Consider the following 24,816-nt stretch of genomic DNA (forward strand, 5'->3'; position numbering starts at 1 on the left):
CCACATGGATGAACAAACTTATGGGTTTTTATTTTATTTTATTTTTTATTTTTTTCGAAACCAGGTTTCTCTGTAGCTTTGGAGTCTGTCCTGGAACTAGCTCTTGTAGACCACGCTGGCCTGGAACTCAGAGATCCGCCTGTCCCTGCCTCCTGAGTGCTGGGATTAAAGGCGTGCACCACCACCACACCAGGCTTAAAAAACTTTTTTCTATCTGGCCCTTTAAAAGTTCAGGCCAGTGAGATGGCTCCCTAGGTAACCAAGCACTTGCTGCTTAGGCCTCACAACCTGAACTCTGTCCCTAGATTTCACAGCGGAAGTAGAAAACCAGCTCTCAGAAGTTATCCTCTGTCAGGCATGGTGCTACGAGCCTTTAACCCTATGCCTCCGGAGGCTACAGCAAACAGACATCTGGGTTCAAGGGCAGCCTGGTCTACAGAGAGTTCCAGGTAAGCCAAGGCTACACAGTGACATACCATCTAAATTTTTTTTGTTTTAATAAGAGGGAAAAAATAGTGGCGTTCATGAACACACACACACACACTCATACTCACATGCATATACATGCACATATCAAATGTCTACCATCATAAGGAAAATATTTTTTCCAAAAAGGAAAAGTTTGCCCATTCTCAGTTTATTGGCAGCTCTTGATGTGCCAATGTGTATATGGTATGATTGTATTATGTGTTTGTATGTGTGTGCACATATGCATACATATGAAGACCAGAGGTTAATGTCTTTCTAAGTCATTCTATACCTTTTTTTGTCTATTTTTTCTTCTTTTGTTTGTCTTTTGAGACAGATCTCAAGGTAGCTCTGATTGTCCTGGAACTCACTCTGTAGACCAGGCTGGCCTCAAACTCACAGAGATCCTCCTGCCTCTGCCTCCCCACTGATGGAATTAAAGGTGTGCACAACTGTACTCGGTTAAATAGAATCTGAACGCTATGTAATTTTATATAAGGTACTTAAGTTTCAATGGATTCTGATGTACTCAAGGGACACCTGCAACCAATTCCCTGTGGTTCCAGCAAAGATAACTGCGTATGACCTTTGTAAAATATATTTGTGAAACCTCTACTATAGCAGGTTTTAGACTGTGCTTTAGAATTACTTGGTGTACTTTAGAATTATCCTGGATTTTAGAGACACCAGTAGCCAGTTTGCTCCATCTTCCCAGATTCTAAATGACCACATATATAAAGGATTAGTGGTTAAGGTGACAGTCCCACTTCCTCTGACAGGAGAAAATCTTTCCCTTTTCCATTTCCAGGCTCTTTTTACAGTGCATGGCCCAGGGTATACCATCTTCCAGGGGCACTAAACAGTGGGACAATTTGAATGAGTACTGAGACCAGGAGTGTACCTTGAATGGCTGAACAATGACCGTTATTATTTTTGGCATCCATCTTAGAGGAATCCAAAAGGATGAGCAGCATTCCTGTAAGAAAACTCTGTGCTCATGGACTCTCACGGTTCTCGGCATTTTCACTCAGAACAAATAGAATCATGCATGGAGTGGAGGCTGAACGTTGTCTTATTAGTCAGTCTCAGCTCTGCCCCCAGGAGATGTTAGAATGCCTGGAGGCAAGTTTGATTATCTCGTCGCTTTTCCGCCCTTGCCACAGTGGGTAGAAGACAAGAGATTCTGTAGAACACCCTAAGAGGCACAGGATAGTTTCTTTCCACAAGAAATCACCCTGCTGAAAATGTCAATAGTGCCTAGGTTGAGAGAGGGTAGGCAAAATGGTCCCACACTTCATCTACACAGTGACCATGGTAGAGTACTTCTGTGTAGAAGTTAGCATATCTGATCAAAACGTTTAGACAATTATATGATGACTTTGATGAGATCCAGGTGGTGCAGATGTGTATTGACTGCCATCTACTTCCTGGTCCTGACTCGGCATCACGTTATCATAAGTGGGAGGAAAGTCTGAAAATATTGCATTGTGACTTATGGTTTATGTTTCCTAACCAAGAAAATGATTCATCTCTATTAATCTAGAGAGAGAAGTCCAAACAAGGGGTGGTCCATCTTCTAGAAGTTGAAGATCAAGACTTCTAAAATTAATTAAAATTATAACTGAGTGTTGGCCAGAGCTAAGAGTGGTGTTGGGCAGGGGAGGTCTGGGCATTTGGAATGAAATTTAGTAGGTTATGCAACTCAAGATGAATTATTTTGTTGGGGATAATCCAAAGACTTTTGCCAAAATGGACTTGAGCAATTACAAGGTGAAATTTTTTTTTTTTTCAAGACAGGGTTTCTCTGTGGTTTTGGAGCCTGTCCTGGAACTAGCTCTTGTAGATCAGGCTGGTCTCGAACTCACAGAGATTCGCCTGCCTCTGCCTCCGAGTGCTGGAATTAAAGGCGTGCGCCACCACCACCTGGCTACAAGGTGAAATCTTAAACCTGGGAGCTGAAGCAGGAGCATTCCTTGAGTTTAGTTAGGAGTGTGAGGCTAGCCTGGGCAGAATAGCAAAGTTGTCTTCAACCAGCCCTGATGGAACCAGTCTGTAATCCCACCTACACGGGAGGGTAAGGTTAGAGGATTAAAAATTCAGGCCTGCTGGGGCTAAGAATTAAATGACAGCCTGGGCAATTTGGTCAAGATCGATGCACAATTTTATTTAATTTTATTTATTTATTTATTTTTTGGTTTTTTGAGACAGGGTTTCTCTGTAGCTTTGGTGCCGGTCCTGGAACTAGCTCTTGTAGACCAGGCTGGCCTCGAACTCACAGAGATACACCTGCCTCTGCCTCCCAAGAGCTGGGATTAAAGGCGTGCGCCACCACTGCCCAGCCGATGCACAATTTTAAACAGACAAATAAAAAAGATTTTTTTTAAGAGCTGGGGATACAGCTCTGATGTGGGATGTCCTTCTGTATATGTGTTGCTTTTATTGGTTGATGAATAAAGCTGTTTTGCCCAATGGTTTAGCAGAGTAAAGCCAGGTGGGAAATCCAAACAGAGATAGAGAGAGAGAGTAGGCAGAGTTGAGGAGATGCCACATAGCTGCTGAAAGAGTAACATGCTGCACCAGTAAGCCACAGCCTCACGGCAAAACACAGATGAATAGAAAAGGGTTAATTTAAATAGTTAGAGCTAGAAGCCTAAGACATTGACCAAACAATTATAACTGATAATAAGGCTTAGAGTAGTTATTTCATAAGTGGCTTCGGGAACAGGCAGGTGGAGAAAAACCAGTTCAGGGGGACCAGCTGAATGGGGACTCCTTCTAAATACACAGCTCTCAGAGGTAGAATACTTGCCCAACATGCATGAGGCCCTAGGTTCAAATCATCAGAGCTAACCCAAACAGCAACAAAACAACCTGCCTCAGGAAAGTGTGGGGATGCAGGGATAAGTTCAAGAAGACATCTGGTAGAATAACCAGGCAATTCAGTCTTCTCTGTCTCTCTCTGTCTTTCTCTCTCTCTCTCTCTTTCTCTCTGTCTCTCTCTCTGTCTGTCTCTCTCTGAAGGTAAAAGATATTCCTTGCCAAAGAACTGAAACTCAGAAAGGAAATTAACCTGAGATAATCAAAAGCATAAATGTGGGCTAAGGAGGGGTGAGGTGGTAGTGTTAAATCTGTTCATCTTAAAGCAGACAGTTTTGATAGGCTCAGAGCTAGCAGACAGAAGTTACTGTCCTATCTAGTCCTCTGCGGATGTTCAGTCCCAAAGACACACAGAGGCTTATATTAATTATAATCTGTTTGGCCCATTAGCTCTTACAACTTAAATTAATTCATAATTCTTATCTATGTTTAGCCACGTGGCTTGGTACCTTTTCTCAGTGAGGTGTTCTCATCTTGTTCCCTTTGCATCTGGCTGGTGACTAACTCTCTGCCTTTCCTCTTCTCAGAATTCTCCTAGTCTGTTTGCCCCACCTATACTTCCTGCCTGGCCACTGGCCAATCTGCATTTAATTAAACCAATATGAGTGACAAATCTTTACAGTACACAAGAGCATTCTCCCACAGCACCAGAAACCAGGTATTTTGAAATTAAACTGATGGAGGAAGCATTAGAGCAAAGTGAAGAAGTTTATTTTATAGGTCTCAGGAGTTATTTGAGGCATCCATTGCCTTTGGGCTGGTAGAAGATGGGGGCTTGTTTGCACATTCCAAAAGTGTTATTAATACCATAAGGATGACTGTTAGGCCACACCCAGGGTTGAACAATGAACATACATACATACATACATACATACATATGTGTGTGTATGTATAAAGAATGTATTAAATCTGATTATGTTGAAATAGTAACAACAGCTGTCATATCTGAGAGGCTGAAAACCAGGTAGTTGCTTCATCCATGAGGCTGGTTACAAAGCAGTCCCAATACTGAAAACTGACTGGAATCTCGAGCTCACCCGTGCTTGATCCAGGAATCCCCACTCCTCTCTCCAAACCCCTCCCTCTCAGAGAATCTCCAACAAAAAGAAAAGCCACCAAAAGCCCAGTTCCATATTCTTGGTGACCACTGCAGTGGCAGGGGCTCCTCCCCGGAAGTTGCCCAGGGCCCAGCCCCCACCTAAAGCATTATAATTGAGCACAAATCCAGCTTGTGGCAGACACACTATCACCTCCATGCCTACAGGATATTGAAGCTCCCTCCTTTAGTTCAGCCAAGTGATTTTCTCCTGCCCCTTCTCCCTCCCGCCTGAATGTCTGGGGGCTGGAGAACTCACTGGAAGTTGCTTTGGTCAAAATAAACCTGTCCTTTTACTTTTTCAATTTGGCTTGATCTGGCTTACTGTGTCAGTGGAGAAACTTACTCTGGGGTACAGAAAACCTATTAAATACTGGAAGGCTCTTGAGAGTTGCTGGCCCTTAGTCAATGATGGAAACCTGAAATTGCTGGTTTTTTTTTTTCTTTTTTTCTTTTTTCAAAACGGGGTTTCTCAATAACTTTGGAGCCTGTCCTGGAACTAGCTCTTGTAGCCCAGGCTGGCCTTGAACTCACAGAGATCCACTTGCCTCTGCCCCTGAGTGAATTGTTGGGTTTTCTATTACCAAAAGAATCAGCAGCAGCAACACCAGGGTAAATCAACTCTGGAAAGAGGGAAAGCCAAGTAGGCAGATGGTGACCAATCTTCCGCCCCACTGTGACAGGGTAAGACAGTCCAAATGTTCCTCCATCAAGTGCATTTGATAAGGCCATTTCGGGTTTAAATAGAATTGGATCTCCTTGATGGAGAATCCCATTGAAAAATTAATCAGCTTGATTCTAATATCCTGGCTTTGCTAGGGTTTTATTGCTGTGAAGAGACACCATGATCACAGAAACTCTTACAAAGGAAAACACTTGCTCTGGGCTGACTTACTGTTCAGAGGTTTAGTCCATCATCATCACGGTGGGAATGTAGTGACAGTTCTACATCTGGATCCCCAGGCAGCAGGAAGTGACAGTGGCACCCTGTCAGGCTTGAGCTTCTGAGACCTCGAAGCCCACCCCCTAGTGACACACTTCCTCCAACAAAGCCAAACCTACTCTAACAAGGCCACACCTCTTACCAGGGCCACTCCCTATGGATCTGTGAGGGCCATTTTCATTCAAGCGCCACAGATTCCGAAGTCAAAATTCCCTAGGTTCTGTTAAACTGCCTGCTGGGTGTGCAGAACCCCCTCCAGCTAACCGCTTATCTCAGCTTCTGTCAAACTGCTTGCCCCAAAGCCTGTCCCCTGTAGCTGCTAAGTAATAGGCCAGAAAATGCTTTCTGCTTCAAAATTCCTGTGCTCTGAACATTCAGGGCTTCACTTAGGTCTCAAATATTTGAGCATAATCCTAGGCAGATGTAATAGAGACTTCCAGCTGGCTATAGACAATGTCTGAGCAGTCATCTCTGCTGGGCTCCCCATAACAATGTGTTGGTATATATGACCCAAGGGTAGACTAGGAATGGATTTGGGAAAATGCTTATTGACTTTAGTGTTACTAAACCATTTAGTAAGTTTCTTGTTGCAAGGGGCGACAGTAGCAAAGGAAGAATTAAATAACTTAATTGCTAATGAAAGACCTGGATAAATCCGGATCCCTCCAGCAGAAAGAATAGAGCCAAAAATCTAGCAGGGAGAGAAGAACCAAAAATCTAGGCTAGCCAGTTCAGTGACTGTTTCCAGGAACTAGCTGACCATAAAGAAAAGTTAGATTATAATCTTAAGTATAATCTTGAGAAACAGGGAGTTACCCCCTTGTGCTATCACTGCTATTTTCAGAATTTTCCAATGATCACTGGTATTTTTGGAATTTTCCAATGACGCCCTCCCTACCCCTTTTGGGTTGTGGTTTCTGCCCCTAAATACCTCCTCTCCCAGCTACTCTACCCCTGCGTGGGAAATGAGTTTTGGCCCCAGCACCCTGGTTGCTGTCAATAAACCTCTCCTGTCAATAAACCTCGTGTGATTGCAGCAAGGACGGTCTCTCAGGAGTTCCTGGCGGGTGGTGTTATCCTGAGACTTGAGTGAGAGTCTCCCTACTCCCAGGGTCTTTCACTAAGAGATGAATCTCAGAAAAAATCTCAGGAATGTGGTGTGTGTGTGTGTGTGTGTGTGTGTGTGTGTCTTTCTCCCTTTTTTGCTTTGATACCAAAGGAATTTTATGGCTAGCTTGTATAACAAAGATGTTTTTCCTTAAGCACAGTCAGAAGAAGAAAAAAAACTTGCTCAAGAAAAACTAAAAATCAAAGATAAAGAAGCAAGGTGAGAGGAAGAGAAGGGTTGGAAGATATTTTAGGCTTTACTTTTAGTTGATAAACTCTAAAATTAATTCTTTAGTTTAGCCTCTAACTTAACTCATTTATTACTTTTGGAGAGCTTTTTATTATGTATTCCAACTTTACCAGTTTGAGCTTGTTTTCACAGATAATTTACATTTTAATAAAGCAAGATGTCTGTGAAAGAAAAAAATATTTAATTTCCTAGGGGTTTATTAAGCACTCCGGATAAATAAATTTGGATATGGTTATGTCTATATCTCCCTGTTTTTTCCCAAACGGGTTAATGATATCACACCCAAAGCCCCTAGACTACCTAGGGCAGATTATCTCTAAACATTGCCTCCTTTTGGAAGCTTTCCCGAATGTATACATTTGTTTCCCCTGAAAAGTTACCTGTCTGTGCTAACTAGGGAATGTGTATTTCCGATCAAATCAACTTTCTCAGCTTTCACCCTAAAACGTCTGCACCCGTTGGATCTCTGCTTATCCCATATGCTTATGCAAATGCAGCAGGTCTCAAGAAGCTGGATGACCAGATTCCTCATCTATGTCTTCCCAGGATAGCCATACAGTTCCTTATGAGTCCGGATCGGGGTGTTTTCGCTGGGTTTCTCTATGAGGAGGCTCAGTGTCATGGGGTATTTCCATGACACCCCTTCAAGTGCCTCTTTTCCTTCTCATTTTTGTTTTCCAAGACAGGATTTCTCTGCATAGCCCTGGCTGTCTGAGAACTTGCTTTGTAGGCCAGGCTGGCCTCAAACTTGCAGAGATCTGTCTGCCTCTGCTTCCCAAGTTCTAGGATTAATGGTGTAAGCCACACTACCACTTACAATACAACAAAAAACAAGAAAAACAAAACAGAAATGCCTTCAAGTTTCCAAAAATAATAAAATTCTGATACCAGGCTGCACAGCCAGAATCTAAATTATAAAATAATAAAATTATAAAATAATAAAATTCTGATACCAGGCTGCACAGCCAGAATCTAAATTGCCTAAAGATCTGAATGCAAACAAGCAAGCAAAATCAAATGTCTAGACCAAAATGCTTTTCATGCAAATGAAACAGATAATGTTAATCACACTGGGTGAGAATAAGACCAAAAAGGTCTCCGCCAACTCAATAATCAGAATCAGACCAAATCAAACTAAATTAGAAAAAGCCCAGGTTTAATGGATACCGATGTTCCCAGGTGTCTCTCCAGCGCCCCAGGGAGGACACAGAGAATGAAGACCAGAAAACCTCATGTTAGTTTTCTGGGGTACAATGTAAATACCCCGTGAGAGTGGTTTTGAACATTCTCTGGAGAGGGATCGTTTTTTGGTGGGCTGCCTTGGAGTTGGAGTCTGGACTGAGGCAACTTCCAGGGGAGGGAGCTTGGGATGGAACTTCCATGATGTGGGAGTGATTTCTTATTAATAAAGAAACTGCCTAGATCCATTTGATAGGCCAACCCTTAGGTGGGTGGAGAAAACAGAACAGAATGCTGGGAGAAAGAAGCTGGATCAGGGAGTCGCCATGATTCTCCCACTCCAGACAGACGCAGGTTAAGATCTTTTCTGGTAAGCCAGCTCATGGAGCTACACAGATTATTAGAAATGGGTTAGATCGATGTGTAAGAGCTAGCCAATAAGAAACTGGAACTAATGGGCCAGGCAGTGTTTAAAAGAATACAGTTTCCGTGTAATTATTTTGGGGCATAAGCTAGCCATGTGGGCGGCTGGGTGCTGGGGACGCAGCCCCGCCGCTCCTATTACAACAGAGTGGCACCCAGACGTAATGGGCTAAATCCACTTAAAAACCTGAGAGAGCTTAATTTTAAACAGAGAAAAAACAGAGTTTAACGCAGAGTTTTGCTGTTTGTTGGTGGCGTGCTGTAGAGAGATTACCTGATTCGGCAACAACAGCAGAAAAAACGCTGTGTCATTTTAAAGCACGGCTTCCTGGGGCTGTGCTGCCAGCGTGAACTCTGGCTTTAAAGCATTTCAATGGATTTTATGGGACTGGATGTTTGTGTACCCGCTTGGGATTGAAGGAGAGTGCTCTGAGACAGTGCTGATGGCTCAGGGCTCCCCGCCTGCACCTGGGCAGACTGCAGAATCAGGCTTAGGCAGGCGGAAGAGCATGGCGGATTCCTGCCGACATACAGAGACGTGTTTCAGACTGTGCGGTGCTCTGCGTGTCAGATTTGGCTGTAACTTGGATGAAAAGAATTTCTGTGCTGCACGCTCAGTCTCAGAATTAAAGTGCTGAGTGCTGCTCCTACCTGGCGGCCCCAGAGCTAGCACAAAATGGTACGTCCTCCATTTTGAAATTTTCCTGACTCAGCAGCAGGAAAAAACTGGCTGTTTTAAAATGCCGGCTTTCTGGGCTGTGCCGCCATTGCGATCTCTGTCTGGCTCCTGCGGGAGACAGAGCTTTTGAATGGAGCATTTGGAGTAAAGTGCTGTGATTTGTTTGATAGCAACTAGACTCGCTGTGTGCCTTAAAGAAAGTCATTGCCTGCTGAGGCTCAGAGGCACGAGCGGCTCCGCCATGTTGGACTGGGTGGGGCAAGCTGGCAGTACCTGTTTTTGACCTAGGAATGTCACAGCTTAGATTCTTAAGTGCTTAACGATTTAAAACTGCAAAACAAAGTGCTCCTGGATAGTTAAAAAAAAAAATTACAGATTCACAATGAAACAGATTCAGACACTGTTGGATGAATGTACGTAGGCTTGAGAGAGAGAAGAAAAAGAATATAGAGAATAAAGTTAATGGTTTAAAAAAGAAAAGGTAAAGTCTTTAAAGAGACAGAATACAGATAGTTAAGAGATTAAAAGAAATAAAGAAAAATAAGCCACGTAAAAATGGAAAATTCACAGAGAGTCTGGATTATGTACATTGTGTTTTCTTTAAAATTTTTGACTGTGAAGGAGCTAAGTACAGAGAGACATTTCATTACATGGGCTGCCAAGCCAAACCAGAATGGATATAAGGGTATTACGATTTCAAAATTTGGGTCTAAGGATATGATGCTTTGGAGAGAGTCTTCTTTTGTTTTCACAGAGGACCAGACCCTGTGGATTGATTCTATCCCGACACGGTATGATAGACCACGATCTCCCGAAAAGTTGCTGTGAGCACCCTCAAAAAAATTACTTCACTCAACTGCCAGCTGAGATAAACCTGGCACACAGGTTACACCCTAAATGATCTGATTAACAGCGCCCCCATTCAGCAGGAAGCAGTTTGGAGAGAAAAAACTGCGCCCATGTTCCCAAAATTTTGTTTATAAATGTTCTTTTACATTTAAAGGGGGATATGATATAGGTATGAATAATTTGCATTGGTATGGATTTTAAGGTCAATTTTGTTATATGTATATGCATATTTCTGCTATTGATTAAGATATTGTGATTGTGTAGTTCATTAAAAAATGTAATGTATAATTAAGAAATATAGGTTAATGGATAATCATCAGTAATAGTCAAGCTTGTAGTCATGTTAGTTAGATTTTCTAGATATTTAGAGATACATTTCAGTTAGATAGACATTCTTCATATCTTTCAAAGACTGCAGAATATGGCATTAAACGTTTTAATAACTTAGGGTTTTTCATGACAATGAGACATGTTTGCTCCTCGCAGCACCAATCTACTTCAAGAAGAAGATGGGCATCGAAGAGGATCCTTATGGAGTTTGATAGCCATTTGGGCAAGAAACTGCTCTTGCCTGGACTGTTGCATAAACTGGACACAAAGAACCCACAGAGAGAGGACTGCTGAACTTGCCTAAAGGTGAGATGATCTTTCGGGGTTCCTGATTCATGAAAGAGTCTGCAAGACATTCTTCAGGACAAGCAGATAGTGACTGCCTTTGAAATTTCCTGCTTTGTGGAAATGTCTGCTGAAAACTATGGGCCTGTAGGGCCGAAGATGGATGCCCCAATGATACAGAGGAACTTTGGGTGACTGTACAGGCAGCAAGATGTCTTTGTCATTTCTAGAGTTTTAAAAGTTGCTTACTTTTTGTTTGCTTAGGTAATATTGTATTCTTCTGGAGTCTTTGATGGAGTTGAAGAATAGATAGATAGTTATAGTTTTCCATTGTTATGATACAAGATAAAATAGATATAAATATTGTAACTGTAATTCTTGCTTGATAACTGTTTTGTTATATGTAATTTTACTATGTTAAAGTTAAAGCCTTTCTTTTTTGTTTAAACAGAAAAAGGGGAAATGATGTGGGAGTGATTTCTTATTAATAAAGAAACTGCCTAGATCCATTTGATAGGCCAACCCTTAGGTGGGCGGAGAAAACAGAACAGAATGCTGGGAGAAAGAAGCTGGATCAGGGAGTTGCCATGATTCTCCCACTCCAGACAGATGCAGGTTAAGATCTTTTCTGGTAAGCCAGCTCGTGGAGCTACACAGATTATTAGAAATGGGTTAGATCGATATGTAAGAGCTAGCCAATAAGAAACTGGAACTAATGGGCCAGGCAGTGTTTAAAAGAATACAGTTTCCGTGTAATTTTTTCTGGTAAAGCTAGCCATGTGGGCGGCCGGGTGCTGGGGACACAGCCCTGCTGCTCTTATTACAACACTTCCACCCAAACATTCTAGACTCTTTGAAGGTTTAGGAAATTCCTGTAGTGACATATAGCCCAGGAATGTTTGGATGAGCTAAAACTATTGGCTAAAAATAATCTCACCCATAGGCCCCTCTTCTACTGTCAGATTTGTGGCATGACTAGAGAGAGCTCCTAGGGAAGGGGCATGCCCTCTCTCTGTCCTTTGGAATCAGTGAAGCAGAAGCTGACTGAAGGTAATTGGTATGAGGCCAGGTCTCTTAGAACAGCCCTTGACCCACTGAAGGAAGCAGCTGGCCTGCCTGAGTGGTCATCAGCACTGACCCAAAACCCCTGTGAGCAAAAGCCCGCAGCAAGGGTGGGGCTGGACTTGCACCATTGCTGCCATTTCAGCAGGACTGTGCCTTCAGGATAAGCAGAAAGCAAAGCAATACGGAGTGGGGACAGGGAAGAGGTGCCGACATTTTGATATAAGCAAAGTGTGTGTGTGTGTGAAAACTCAAAACCATCAGAGATAAGAATCAAACATTAAATTTAAAGGAAATCCAGTGCTTATGCAGTGCAGTCGTTTAGAGTATGACTCGCCTCCGAGAGGAGCAGATGTTTCCAGTGGCATAGTTTGTCTCTTGTCCACACCTGCCCCGCAGCTGTTCGTGCTTGATGGCTACACCGAGAGCTTGTTTCCACTGGTGTGGTCCTTGGCCCCAGACTATCGGGTCTCTAAAGGAGACCTTTTATCCCTTCATGATGATGCCGTCTGGGAAATGCAGCAGCTCCGAAGTCATCAAGCATAGTAGACGTGAACAAACATCAGTAGCGCAAACAACAGGATCCCGCTGGCATCCACGACTCTCTTCCAGAAGGGGCTCTCTGGTATGTCACTCCAGTCTTTCATCTTCTCTTGGTGTTCCTCGCTCTTTCTAGTGGCCATTCTCCTGGCCAGAATCTCCAAGCTGACGGATGTGTCACTGGACCCCATCTGCTCCCAGGTTGCCTTTCTCTTCTCCTCGGTGGTATTCTCAGGGCCTATCTTGGTTTTTGCCTGTGCGTCAAGACCACAGAACAAGTCCCAGAACTTCCAGAAGCAGGTATTGGTCTCCCCAAACATGCCTAGAAGAAAGGGAGAAGGTCAAGGGGACAAGCAGGCTCTAATTCAGAAGGTAGGACTTGATGGGGAGGCCCACCTCAGCAGAATGAAGTTCTTTGGCCATCTTATATGAAAGTCCATTGTCACCTAACCCAAGGACAGTTCTCAGAGAAAACAGCTAAAATAGAGGGTGAAAAGGGGCTTAGGAGGCCTTGAGGAGGTGGAAAGCTCAGAGTTGTGCCCACATGGTCTTGATTAGGGAGCCTGCGTGTTACAGAAATGTAACTCACTATATTATATATGTCAGTACGCCGTTACAATGTCATTCTCCATTACTGCCGGTCTAGGGCAGTTGGTAGCTGCGCCTCTGGGTACACCCTCCTGTGATGTCATTATGTTTTGGAGGACACAGGAAACCCTGTGATTCCTGGAAGCGGACATCATTCTCTTCGATGACATCTGGGGCGTGTCTTCTCCAGGAAGCTCCAGTCCTCGGCTTGGCCGGCAGAGCATCTGCAGCTACCTGGGCCCTGGAGGAGCATCTTATGGCCGTCCTGAAGGGGAGCCTAGTAACTTCAGAAGGCTGCCATTCCTTTCTCTAGGACTCCCAACTGGAGCTGCACATTACCCCAGTGTCTGTCTGCACTGATGGTGCAGGCTGGCCCCTTGGAGCCTGTGCTGGCCACGATCAGTACTGTGTTAAGCTCTATCCCACTATTCTGAACCCAGGCACTGCCTAGAATGTGACCTTCCAGTTACGCCTGGGGATAGGACAGCTCCATTTCAGTCAGAGCTGGATCCCAGCTGCTGTGCTGTGACATCCGAGGTCTCATCACTGAACAGCCTCTGAGTCACCCATGTCTCCTGCCTCCTGTCTCTACAGCTGGGGCTGGAGAAGCTCAGGGACAGTGGAACTGTCAGTCAGAGATAGAGTGGTCTCCATTACAAGGTGAAAGACACCTGTAGCCAGGGAGGACCAGTCAGTGACATGGTTATCTCATACTGTGGCTGAGAGTCCTGATCAGCAGCCATGCTGTGGCTTCTGCTCTTAAATGCTCATGGTATTGCTTTATCACACAGTGCCCAGGAGCGCACGGGCTGCAGGGAGAGGCACTGGAGACATGCGGGAAAGTCAACTAGAAATTCAACCTCAGCCCAAGGCACCTAACAGTGAGGCTGTATGGTGAGCCCCCGACTGTCTCGGGCTGAGAGCGAGAGCACACATTTTGAGGCAGCGTGCATCCTGGCTCTCTCACTGACTGGTTGGTTCCCTGACTGCTAAGCGCCCTGTCTCGCCAACTCTAAGATGGGACTTATTCCAGCTTGCTTCTGTTGCTATGATAAAATACTGACCAAAGAAACTTGGGGGAGGAAAGGATTTGCTTCCGCTTATAAGTTACAGTCCGTTATTGAGGGGAGTCAGGGTGGCGGTTCAAGGCAGGAGCATCAATCAGGAACCATAGAGGGATGCTGCTTACTTGTGTGCTCCTAGCCTCACATTCAGTCACGGAACCCAACCCAGGACCACCGGCCCAGGGGTGATGCTGCCCAACAGTGACCTTGGTCTTCCCATGTCAATCAATAATCCAAAAACTGCCCCCAGAGACATGCACACAGGCCAGTCTGATCTAGGAAATTCCTGAGTTGAGGTTCTCTCTTTCTGGGTGGCTCTGGGTTGTAACAACTCGATAGTTGGAGCTGACCGTTGATAAGCACACCTGCCCCAGATAAGTGTATTCTGATGGACTCTGGCACCAAGGCCAGTTCCAGCCCCTTAGGAAAAGGAAAGCCACCAGCAGCAGGAACGGGGAGGATCTTGAAACATGGGGCGTTGTGCCCAGCACAACTGACTGCCATCCCATAGAAGTCCGCAGGCCAGCCCTACCGGGTACCCGTCTTGCAATGGAGGACGCGCCAAGCCTCTCAGGACTCTGAACCTCCCCAGCAGGAATGAGCAGGCGACCGGGAGCTCTACCTCCTCCCAGCCTGACCTACTCTCTATTTTCTTTACTCCCACAACCTCATAGCCTGGAGCTACTCTCTGTCCCAGACTCAAGCCTAACCTCCACATCTTCATCCCTATCTGTGGCAGTGGCTTTGAGAAGCTCAAACCATCAGACTCACTCCTGGATCCTGTGGACCTGCAGGCTCTTTTTCTGATGCTATTTGATGAAAATCTCACTCTCAGCCCCCCCTTCTCTCCCTCTCTCCCTCTCTCCCTCCCTCCCTCCCTCCCTCCCTCCCTCCCTCCCTCCCTCCCTCTCTTCTTGCCCTTCTCAGGAGCCTCTGGTTTGGAATCCTGTACTATTGCCCTTCTTCTTCACACTCTGCTTCCCCTTGAGCACCGCGTGCCCATTTGCTCTGTCTGTGGAGCAGAACCCAAGGGCTGGTTCCTGAGACTTCACCTTCGCTCATCACCCATGTTTCTAGAAGGCCAGACATTCTTGGGTTCCTGCCCCCTTGCCTGTGCCTCCTCATCACCTGGCTTTCCCCTTACTTTGGCCTAATTTCTTTCTTCTTTTCCCTCCCCTCTAGGATCTACCTGGCCTCATAAACTCCTTGGGCGAACAAGCCCAGGAAGCATTTTAGGGGGAAGAAAGAGAGCGCTTCTGTCCAAAGGAATATTTCTAAGGCTAAGAATGGGGTAGGGAGTGCTTGGGGCAACTGATCCGGCTTCAGGATCCACCCAGGACGGATTCCCACAACTGTTGGTGATCTTGGTGGGTTAGGAGGTGCTGGGGGAGCTGATCCGGCTTCAGGGTCTGCCCAGGACAGCTTCCCACAGCTGTGAGTGATCTTGGTGGGTTAGAAGGTTCTGGGGGAGCTGACCCGGCTTCAGGATCCACCCAGGATGGCTTCTCACAGGGTGGATGGTCTTCCCTACCTTGCTGGAATGTGGAACTGGGGAAGACCTTCCATCTCATCTCCTTTCCTAAAGTCACCCTCCTCTGTTGGCTGTTGCGTAAACTCCAGCAGAGACCATGGAGCTGATGTGGAGAGAGCAGGACGGGAGGGTGTCACCATGGGACCTTGGCCTGCAATCATCTATCACCACAATCTACAGGCAGGAGCCATGACCCAGGAGGCTGAAGAGGGAGATGCTGGCCAGAAGGTGGAAGTTAGGTCAGAGGGGACATGACGGGAGTAGGGAAGCCTCGGTTTATGCTTTGATTCAAGTCGTATGTAATTGCATGATCTTAGTTAGCGCTGTAGCACAACCTGTCAGTGTTCTTCAGCCTAATCCAAAGTTGGAGACAATGAGTTCAGGGCTCTCCCTGTTGGGAGGAGAGCCAGGAACATGCATTTCTCACACCTGGAGGATAGAAGAAGCAACCCACCACTTTTTTTTTTCGAGACAGGGTTTCTCTGTGTAGCTTTAGCTGTCCTGGAACTTGCTCTGTAGACCAGGCTGGCCTTGAACTTACAGAGATCCACCTGCCTTTGCCTCCCAAGTGTTGGGATTAAAGGTGTGTGCCACCACCATCTGACACTAATTAATTTTTATTTGATGTGCATTGATATCTGCTTGTTTTATGTGCATTGATGTTTTGCCAGCATGTATGTACGTGTGAGGGTGTCAGATCCCCTGGAACTGGAGTTATAGACAGCTGCCATGTAGGTGGTGGGAACTGAACCTGGGTCCTCTGGAAGAGGAGACAAGCGCTTTTAACCACTGAGCCATCTCTCCAACCCCTACCCACCGCTTCTGGTCCACCTCTTCCAGCAGTGCGGAAGAGTGCTGATATCTCACTGAACAGGGCGTCATGAAAGATAGGAGCTGCTGACATCTCAGAAGCCCTCCTTTGGACACTCTCCCTGAGAGGGCAGTAACACAAGCTAGGAGAGCTGGATCCCCCTGCCTGGCCCCAAGAAAGAGCTTACCTGCTCAAGTTCAATATAGTATCTTCCCACGCCCAAGGAGCACTCCCTTTCCTTTCCTAACCATTTCTTTGAAGAATATTTTTGGTGGGCTGGAGGCATTGCTCATTGTTAAGACCACCTGGTTAGCATGCACAAAGCCCCAGCACCACATATTTGGCACGGTGACCTGATGACACTCTATGTGCACATTTCACTTCCCCAGCAACCCTGCAGCCTCTTGTGAAGGAGGCTCTGGGTGTGGGGAGGGGCTTGTGCTCAATCCTGTGCCGTATCTTTGGGCTCCTGAGCTCGTCTGAGTTGAAGGCAGAGTGCCATCTCTCCAGGTTATGTGATCAGAGGTTCTGTGTTGGGAGGGTTCAGGCCAAGGCAGGGCTCTTCATCACTGACCCTCTCAGGTCCCTCCCCACTAGAGAGTTCAACAGAGTTCACCAAGCCTGTGGGGCAGACAGGAGAGACGCTCAGAACATACTAAGCTGACAACTGAGGAATGGACATGAGGACAGAAAAGAATGCCAACAAGATGAGGAGGAAGAGCCTGGGGATAGCAAATGGCCACCCGCGGCACCTTGCTGGTTCACTGATGATGCAGGGATGCAAGCATCCTGGCCTTCCACATGGGCTGTCCCTCTTCCGAGTGGGCTGTGTGTGGAAGAAGAGAGAATGTGTATAATGGAGAAGTGGGGGAGACTGGGGACACCTGAGGCTTCCAGAGAGGCTCAGCTTGGGTTTTTTGTTTTTTTGGGGGGGCTTGGGTTGGTTTAGTTTTGTTTTTAAATAGGTTTTTGCTAAGTAACCTGCCTTGGAATTTGCTACCCACCCAGCTACCCTAACTTGCAATACCTCCACCTCCATCATCTCTAGCTCGATTTTTTATAATAGCGTTCACCCTTTTGTTCAGACTAAGTAAAGCTGCAAGCAAGGCATCCCCATCCCCATCTGTGCAGCTCCCTCCTGAATGTCAGGTAGGTGCCTGGGACCCCCACTCTGGCCAACACCAATTCCTTGTTGTGCTAGGGTGTCAAACAAAGTGGACGACAAAGTGGAGCCCGTTCCAGCTTTGGAACCTAATAAGGACACTCAGTAGTTTCATTTTCTTAGACAAGTTATTTAACTTCTCTGATCCCAAGCTCTCTAATAAATAGATTAAACAGATGGCTGGCACTTGCCTGCTGGGGGAGTAGGAAAGGGCTTGAAGCCTAACTCTCAAACTAAGAGGTGTATAATGATCAATTGTTGCTTATTATCCTGTTGGTGGTGCTGGGGACGTCAAGCAAGCACTCGACCCCAGCCTCTCAGGTTTTAAGGCAGGATCCTTTTTGTGGTATTTTGCCTATTTCTGATCTACCCCACCCAGTGTCCTCCCGTTTTCATGAATCCAGGCATTCCTCCCTCATTTGTGATTTACCATTCATCCCCGGAACTCTTCCCAGAGCATCCTAACAGCGACACTTACGTGCACATCCGAAATTGGTTTGGTGGCTAAGGAGACGGCCAGTGTGGTAAGGAGAGTGACCAGGAAGAGGAAGAAGCCGAAATAGAGGTAATGGAGGCCACAGATGAGTGTGGGGCACGCGCGGCCTCCCTCACAGGGCGAGGGTCCATAGAAAAACTCAGCTAGCAGTCGAAAGGCTCCGATGGCAGTTCCCAAAACCAGCCCCCAGAAGGCACCCTGCCGAAGAATCCAGACAAGAGTTACAGGGGCAGAGGGAGATAAGACAGAGTGGCATCTTCCTCCCCTTGCTGATGAGCTGCATTCTAGGGTTGCTTTGGTTGAAAAGAGGGCACTGATACCATACAGCAGAGGGTCTTAGCAAGGGCGGGGATGCCAGACCCTGGCACTGTCTTTTAGTTAAACAGGGAACTTAGGAAACTTTGGAAACATTTTCATCTTCCCTGTTTCCCTAAGTGACAGCCCAGCTCCAAGATGCTCGAGTCTCGCTCGAGTCAAACCCCGGAGCTGCCTCGAGCTCTTCCCCTTCCATGTTGCTCTGCCATTATCTCACAGCCAATACTGTTGGCCTCTGCTTCCAAAATCTGTCCAGAAACCAGTCCCTTACCATGACCCTCACCCCCATCTTCCCTTTTTTGGGGCGCGGGGGGGGGGTGCATCTTGTTCCTAACTGTCCACAGGCTCTGCAGATTCTTCTACTAGAGAACGCCAAGCCTCTACCGGGACCCTCCAGCGACATCTCAGCCCCTGCCATCAGGATCAAGCCTCATCCCTGTATCATGGCTGACCTCACCTAGCACCACTACTCCCCACTTGGTCACTTGGCTCCTTCCTTCTCAGCCTGCTTCTGCATCCGCAAGCTGCCTACTTTGCTTCTGACTTGAATTCTGGCACTTGCCCTTTCTTTCTGCTGAGAATTCTCCCCACACATTGGTATTTCTGGCCTTGATTCCGGGCCACGTCCTTAGCAGGGGTTTCCTGCTGAGCTGTGTCCTTGTTTGTCTCACACTCACTGTCCCCCTTACAGCTTCCTTGACTTTTTTATATTCTTTTAAAAATATTTCAGATTATTTACTTATGTATTTTATGCATATATCCATGCATGCCAGAAGAGGGCGCAAGATCCCATGTTAGATGGCTGTGAGCCACCATGTGATTGCTGGGAATTAAATTCAGGACCTCCAGAAAAGCAGCCAGAGCTTTTAACTGCTAAGCCATCTCTCCAGCCCTCATTTTTTAAATATTTATTTTTATTACTTTTAATTATGTGTATGTGCCTGTCTTACTCATGGTTACTGTTGCTATGATGAAACACCATGACCAAAAGCAAGTTGAGGAAAGGGTTTGTTTGGCTTACACTTCCACATTGTGGCCCATCATTGAAGAAAGTCAGGACAGGAACTCAAGCAAGGCAGGAACCTGGAGGCAGGAGCTGATGCAGAGACCATGGAGGAGTGCTTCCCCTGGCTTGCTCAGCCTGCTTTCTTAGAGAACCCAGGACCACCAGCCTTGGGATGGCACCACCCACAATGGGCTGGGCCTTCTTCCATCAATCACTAATTAAGAAAATGCCCTACAAGCTTGCATATATCCTGATCTTAGGGAGACATTTTCTTAATTGAGGCTCCCTCCTCCCTGATGACTGCTCCTGTCAAGTCGACATAAAATTAGCAAATGTGTAGTGTAAAGTAAAACCTTAATGCCTGGCTTTAAGGGAAGTGTATAGTAAGGCCTCTGCAACTGGCTTTGAGAGAAATGTTTCAGCAAAGTCTTTGCTATGTTTGGGTTGATCAGTAGAGGTTGGGAGATTGTTTTGAGACTATTTAGACCTTGAAGAGATGTTGTTTCTCTGGAGTCTGCACTTGGCTCTTGTGAGAGCTGGAGTTTGCAACTGTACTGACCTTGATCCAAAGACACTCCTGGCAAACAAGGAATTCTTACTTTTGCTTAGGGCTGTAATCAAAATGAGCTGAGATATGTGCAGGCTGTCAACTCTCAAGGGCAGCAAGAACAAGATGACTTTGTTAGTTGGAGCGTTTCCCACCAACTTTTCCCTATTCATCTTCTATGTGTTTGAATAAAGTAACAGAGTGAGCTAGCTGGGTGTCAGTCTTTTCTAAGAAGGCTGAAACCCTCTGCTCCTTCTCTCTACTGTGGCGCCTACGACGGACGGAGAACCATGAAAATGCTCTTAACAAGTGAAGCTGTCTCTCTCACCTCACCCCACCCTACCCTACCTCACATTCTTTTAAATATTCTGTGTTACTACCACAAAGATTTATCTGCTCATTCGGTGTCCTCTCCCCCCCCCCATTAGACTGACTACTTTATAACCGGACTAGATAAGGGTGGGAGAGTTGTATCTAGAGACTCTCTCAAGCTGGGTGGTGTAAAACAGGATCTGAGTGTAGGAAGCATCATAGAGAAAAGCCTCAGCCTCAGGCCAGGCAGCCCACAGCAGTCACTTCCGGAAGGAGACGTGCAGAAAGCAGGTGACTATACCATAACGCTGGGTAGGAGAGGGGGCTGGAAAAGTGCTTGAGGTTAATAGAGGAATTGGAAAGTACGATACACCTGCATCCTTGAGCCAGGGACAGCAGGAGAGCTCCAGGGATGTCCCCATATCCCAAGACCCTTGTCATCAGAAAGAGGCAGACTTCCATAACTGCTTCCCCTTCCTGCCCATCCCTTTCCAAGGAGAGCAAAGTGAAGCAACTCTGGGGACCAAGATACTCCTCTGACACTGTTGCTACTAAGTTAAGTCTTTGTGACCTGGGTAGACTTTGTGACTGGGTATCGAAGCTCATGCTGGCCTCCAGACTCCCTCAGTGTCACAAGGATCTGTCACACATCTCAGAGTCCATGTTAGCATCTTAGCCCTTCTCACCTCCTCCTCCACCCTAAACTCCCTCCAGCTCCTGTGGGCTTCCTTCCCTAGCTACTCATTCTCTTTAAACCCTGCTATTCTTGCATCTCTCTCTCTCTCTCTCTCTCTCTCTCTCTCTCCCTCTCTCTCCTGCAACGTTCAATCTACTTCTTTCTCTCTCTCTGTTCTGGACTCTTCTAGATGCCTCTGCTCTCATATCTATAAAAAACCCTTCCCTTTAACCAAATGATGTCCTCAGGTGAACTCTTGATACTTAAGAGACCTCCCTGAGGCAGCTCTTATCTTAGAAGACAGCCCCTCACACCGTTCCACGTGAGTACCCACCTGCTCGTTGACTCTCTTGCAAAATACAGCGAGCAGAAAGACAGCAGCCACACTCGGTGTCAGGCAGCTCTTGAGAACCTGCATGTACTCAAACAGTGCCTCACTGGAGACCATTTCTATAGTGGGGATCCAGACAATGGTGATGGAGAGCAAGATTATAACAAAAAACCTGTGAATTAAACCAACACCCAGTGATGAGTTGAAGATATTTTTTATCCTGCAAATCCTAACCAGTAGCTTTTCCTTAGTTGCTTATATAGATAATTATTACTACTATTGTTGCAATTATGGTCTATTTTAAGGAAAGTTGTAGTGTGAATTCCAATTGGTCTTAATAATAAAAACCCAGAGTCAGATATAGGGATAAAAGTTGAAAGATCAGAGAAACAGAGTAGCCAATCACTACCTCTTACCTCTACCAAATCCTGAGACCAAATGGGTGATTGTGTCTCTAGGAATCTTCAGACTGAGTGCACTGAGCTCCTGTCTCACCTATATTCCTCTCTCTGCCTAGCCATATCCCTTCCTCTCTCCACCTTCCTAGTACTGGGATTAAAGGCATGGGACTCCCAAGTACTTGGATTAAAGGTGTGAACCATCACTACCTGGTTCTTTCTCTCTTTTTACACTGGATCAATCTCAAGTAACCCAGGGTGTCCTTGACTTCACAAAGATTCTTCTGTCTCTGCCTCCTGAGTGCTGGGATCAAAGGTGTGTGCCACCACTGCCCGTCCTCTATGGCTAACTAGTAGCTTAGCTCCACACTTTGAACTTTGGGCAAGCTTTATTTGTTAGATCACAAAGAAAATATCACCCCAGAAAGTTTCATGGCCAGCTGAGAATTTCTATTCTCCAGTGTTTGGAAGAAAAGTACTATAAATGTCTAGTAGATCTATTTGATATATGATGTCATTTAAATCAGATGTCTCAGTCTATTATTTGTTGGATTGAACTGTCTGTAGAGAGACTGGACTATTGGGGTCACCTACACCATTAAGTTGGTACTAACCTGCTTCTTTACCTCAGGGGTGTTTGTTTATAAAGTTGAGCTCAGCAGGATTCATCTCCTGATCATTATGAAATGACTTTCTTCATCCTCTTGGATTAATTTCGGTGTCAAGTCTATTTTGTTTGAATAGTAATACCTGCTTAATCCCTAGTTCCAATTGCTTCCAATGCCTTTTTCGAGTCTTTCACATAGCATAGTATGTATTTCGGTGGTACAATACATTTTTGAGGCAATAAAGAGATAGGTCTTGTTAAGATTTTTAAAAAAAAAAAGATTTATTTATTTATTATCTACATAGTGTTCTGTCTGTCTGTATGCTTGCAGGCCAGAAGAGGGCACTAGATCTCATTACAGATGGCTGTGAGCCACCATGAGGTTGCTGGAAATTGAACTCAGGACCTCTGGAAGAGCAGTCAGTGCTGTTAACCTCTGAACCATCTCTCCAGCCCCTTGTTGAGATTTTTAACTCAATCTGCAGAGGGCGCTAGATCCGTGTATTCACAGGTATGCACTAGGAAAACCAGAAATATTAAACACACAGGGTTGTCTCTTCAAAGGAAGAGGTGTATAGCCACATCTGGATTCCCCAGACTCTTGTTTATCTCAGCCATTCTCCCGAGACCCTTATCTTGAGCACTGTTTCTCAGTCAATAGAATGCATCTCTATGGGAGATATCACAGGTACTTTACAAATGACAACAGAGGTTCATCAATAGTCTGGTGACCTTTGCACTGTCTATATAACCAAGACCACACCAGATCCTCCCCCAAGACCCTTTAAGATGTCATAGGTAGTCAATCTATAGAACACATTGTACTGACTAATTTTGTTTGTCAACTTGACAAAAACAAGAGTCACCAGAGGGGAAGGAGCCTCAGTTGAGGAAATGCTTCAATGAGAGCCAACTGTAGGGCATTTTCTGAATGAATGATCAATGGGGAAGGGCACAGCCCATGGTGGGTGGTGCCATCCCTGGGATTGTGGTCCTATATATTTAGTGTTTTAACTGCACTATAATGTGGGGAGGATTGACTTCTATATTTCATTCAGCTATTTGTGTTTTCCTGAAACTCATTTAAGAGCTCTTTGAACATAATTATAATGATTCTTTTGAATTCTTAGTTTGGAATTTCATCTGCTCCGTGCTCACCAGATGCCTAGTGATTCTTCGGAGGAATCGCATTGCCTTGCTTTTTCATGTTTCCTATGTTTTATGTCCAGCCTTGTGCATTTGGAGCTGAGCCACAAAGTTCAGTCACAGGTATTCTTTCCACAGAAGTGTTCACAGTGTTCACGAGGGACTAGATCACAGCACAGTTGTGGTCTCTCTTTCCTCTTGAAAACCACCACCGGGGGCACCAGACTAAATTCTCAGTATTCCACTGAGAGTAGAATCCTGCTTGCTGGTTCCAGTCTCACATCTCTTAGCATTCCTTCCTAAGCTCTCAGAAATGCCTGTCACCCCCAGTCAGGTCATAGGCTGGTCAGTCACAACTGAGCAGGTGTGCTACTTGGAACCTGAGTCTGCATTCCCCTCCAGACTCTGGTTTGGATCAGCTCTTCTCCTCTCTGAAGAGAATACTTCACGGTTCCTATCCAACATGTCTTCCCCCACATTCTAAAGGAATCCGGCAGGCCAAGTTGCAACATTTAATGTTGTGAAACTTGTTCTTGGTTTCCTGAGGGTCTGGCTCATGAAGGTCTAGGGCTGCCAATTCACCAACCCAATAGGGGTCTTTTTAAAATATTATCTCATTGTTGCTCCAGGTAAGTGCTGGGAGGTTTTTAATTACTAAGCCATTTGTCTTATATTGAAAAGGAAATCACCTCAAGGAACATGCAATTGGTTTAAATAAATAAATACATTCATAAAATCTTAACCATTTAACTCAAGTGTTTAGTCTCCGTACAGTTCATAAAATATCTTTTATAAATCTGGTCTTCTAAGTGCCACCCCCACCAATTTTTTAACTTAACCACCTGTTGTCTTCTTCCCATCTTTTCTGGTTTAATTTGAACTTCTCAAATAATGTATTGGTCTCTATTTTCCTTCTATTAACTTGCTAAACCTTCTTTTGTTTTTTGGGTTTTCTGATTTTGTTTTTTGAGACAGGGCTGAAGTAATAGGAGCGACAGCGGGGCTGCGTCCCCAACACCCCAGCCGCCTGCCCGGCTAGCTCAGTCGGTAGAGCATGAGACTCTTAATCTCAGGGTCATGGGTTCGAGCCCCACGTTGGGCGCCATATGAAGTAATAGGAGCGACGGCGGGGCTGCGTCCCCAACACCCCAGCCGCCTGCCCGGCTAGCTTATGCCCCGAAATAACAACACATAAACTGTATTCTTTTAAACACTGCTTGGCCCATTCTCTTCTAGGCTAATTCTCACATATTAATTTAGCCCGTTTCTAATCATCTGTGTGTAGTACCCCAAGGTACGCTTACCGGGGAGATTCTAGCCTATGTCCATCCTGGGTCGGAGCTTCATGCTGGGAGCAGGGCATGGCGTCTCTCTCAGGCGTCTGCTCCTGAGAAGAGAGCTGTCGCGTCTCTGACCTCACTTCCTCTTCCTCCCAGCATTTTGTTCTGTTTACTCCTCCCACCTATCCTCTAACCAATAAAATGGGCCAGGGCAGTTCCTTTATTAGCCAATGACCTTCCTCCATCACAGGGCTTCTCTGTGTAGCTTATGGAGCCTGTCCTGGAACTTGCTCTGTAGACCAGGCTGTCCTTGAACTCATAGAGATCCACCCGCCTCTGCCTCCCAAGTGCTGGGATTAAAAGTGTGTGCCACCACTACCCAGCTTCCTTTTCTTCTTTTCTTTTTTTGTCTATACATTCTTTTTTTAAAATTTTTATTTTTTTAAAGTATTTATTTA

The 24,816-nt window shown here is 45.6% G+C and overlaps 1 protein-coding gene across 1 annotated transcript in view; it reads right to left on the bottom strand.

Moving 5' to 3' along the window:
- Nucleotides 1–12,084: 12,084 nt before the first annotated feature.
- LOC121435717 (sodium/glucose cotransporter 1-like) overlaps nt 12,085–24,816 on the bottom strand; it is a 35,814-nt gene continuing 23,082 nt past the window's right edge. The window contains exons 11-14 of the mRNA XM_041635182.1: nt 20,931–21,099; nt 17,723–17,938; nt 15,272–15,374; nt 12,085–12,410 (exon numbers count right to left, since the gene is read on the bottom strand). Coding sequence (XP_041491116.1) covers nt 12,085–12,410; nt 15,272–15,374; nt 17,723–17,938; nt 20,931–21,099 — 814 coding nt within the window. The remainder of the gene's footprint in view (nt 12,411–15,271; nt 15,375–17,722; nt 17,939–20,930; nt 21,100–24,816) is intronic.

The sequence above is a fragment of the Microtus oregoni genome, unplaced genomic scaffold (genome assembly GCF_018167655.1).
Source record: "Microtus oregoni isolate MIOR12 unplaced genomic scaffold, Mior012 000046F_ref0000063, whole genome shotgun sequence".
Taxonomy (NCBI): domain Eukaryota; kingdom Metazoa; phylum Chordata; class Mammalia; order Rodentia; family Cricetidae; genus Microtus; species Microtus oregoni.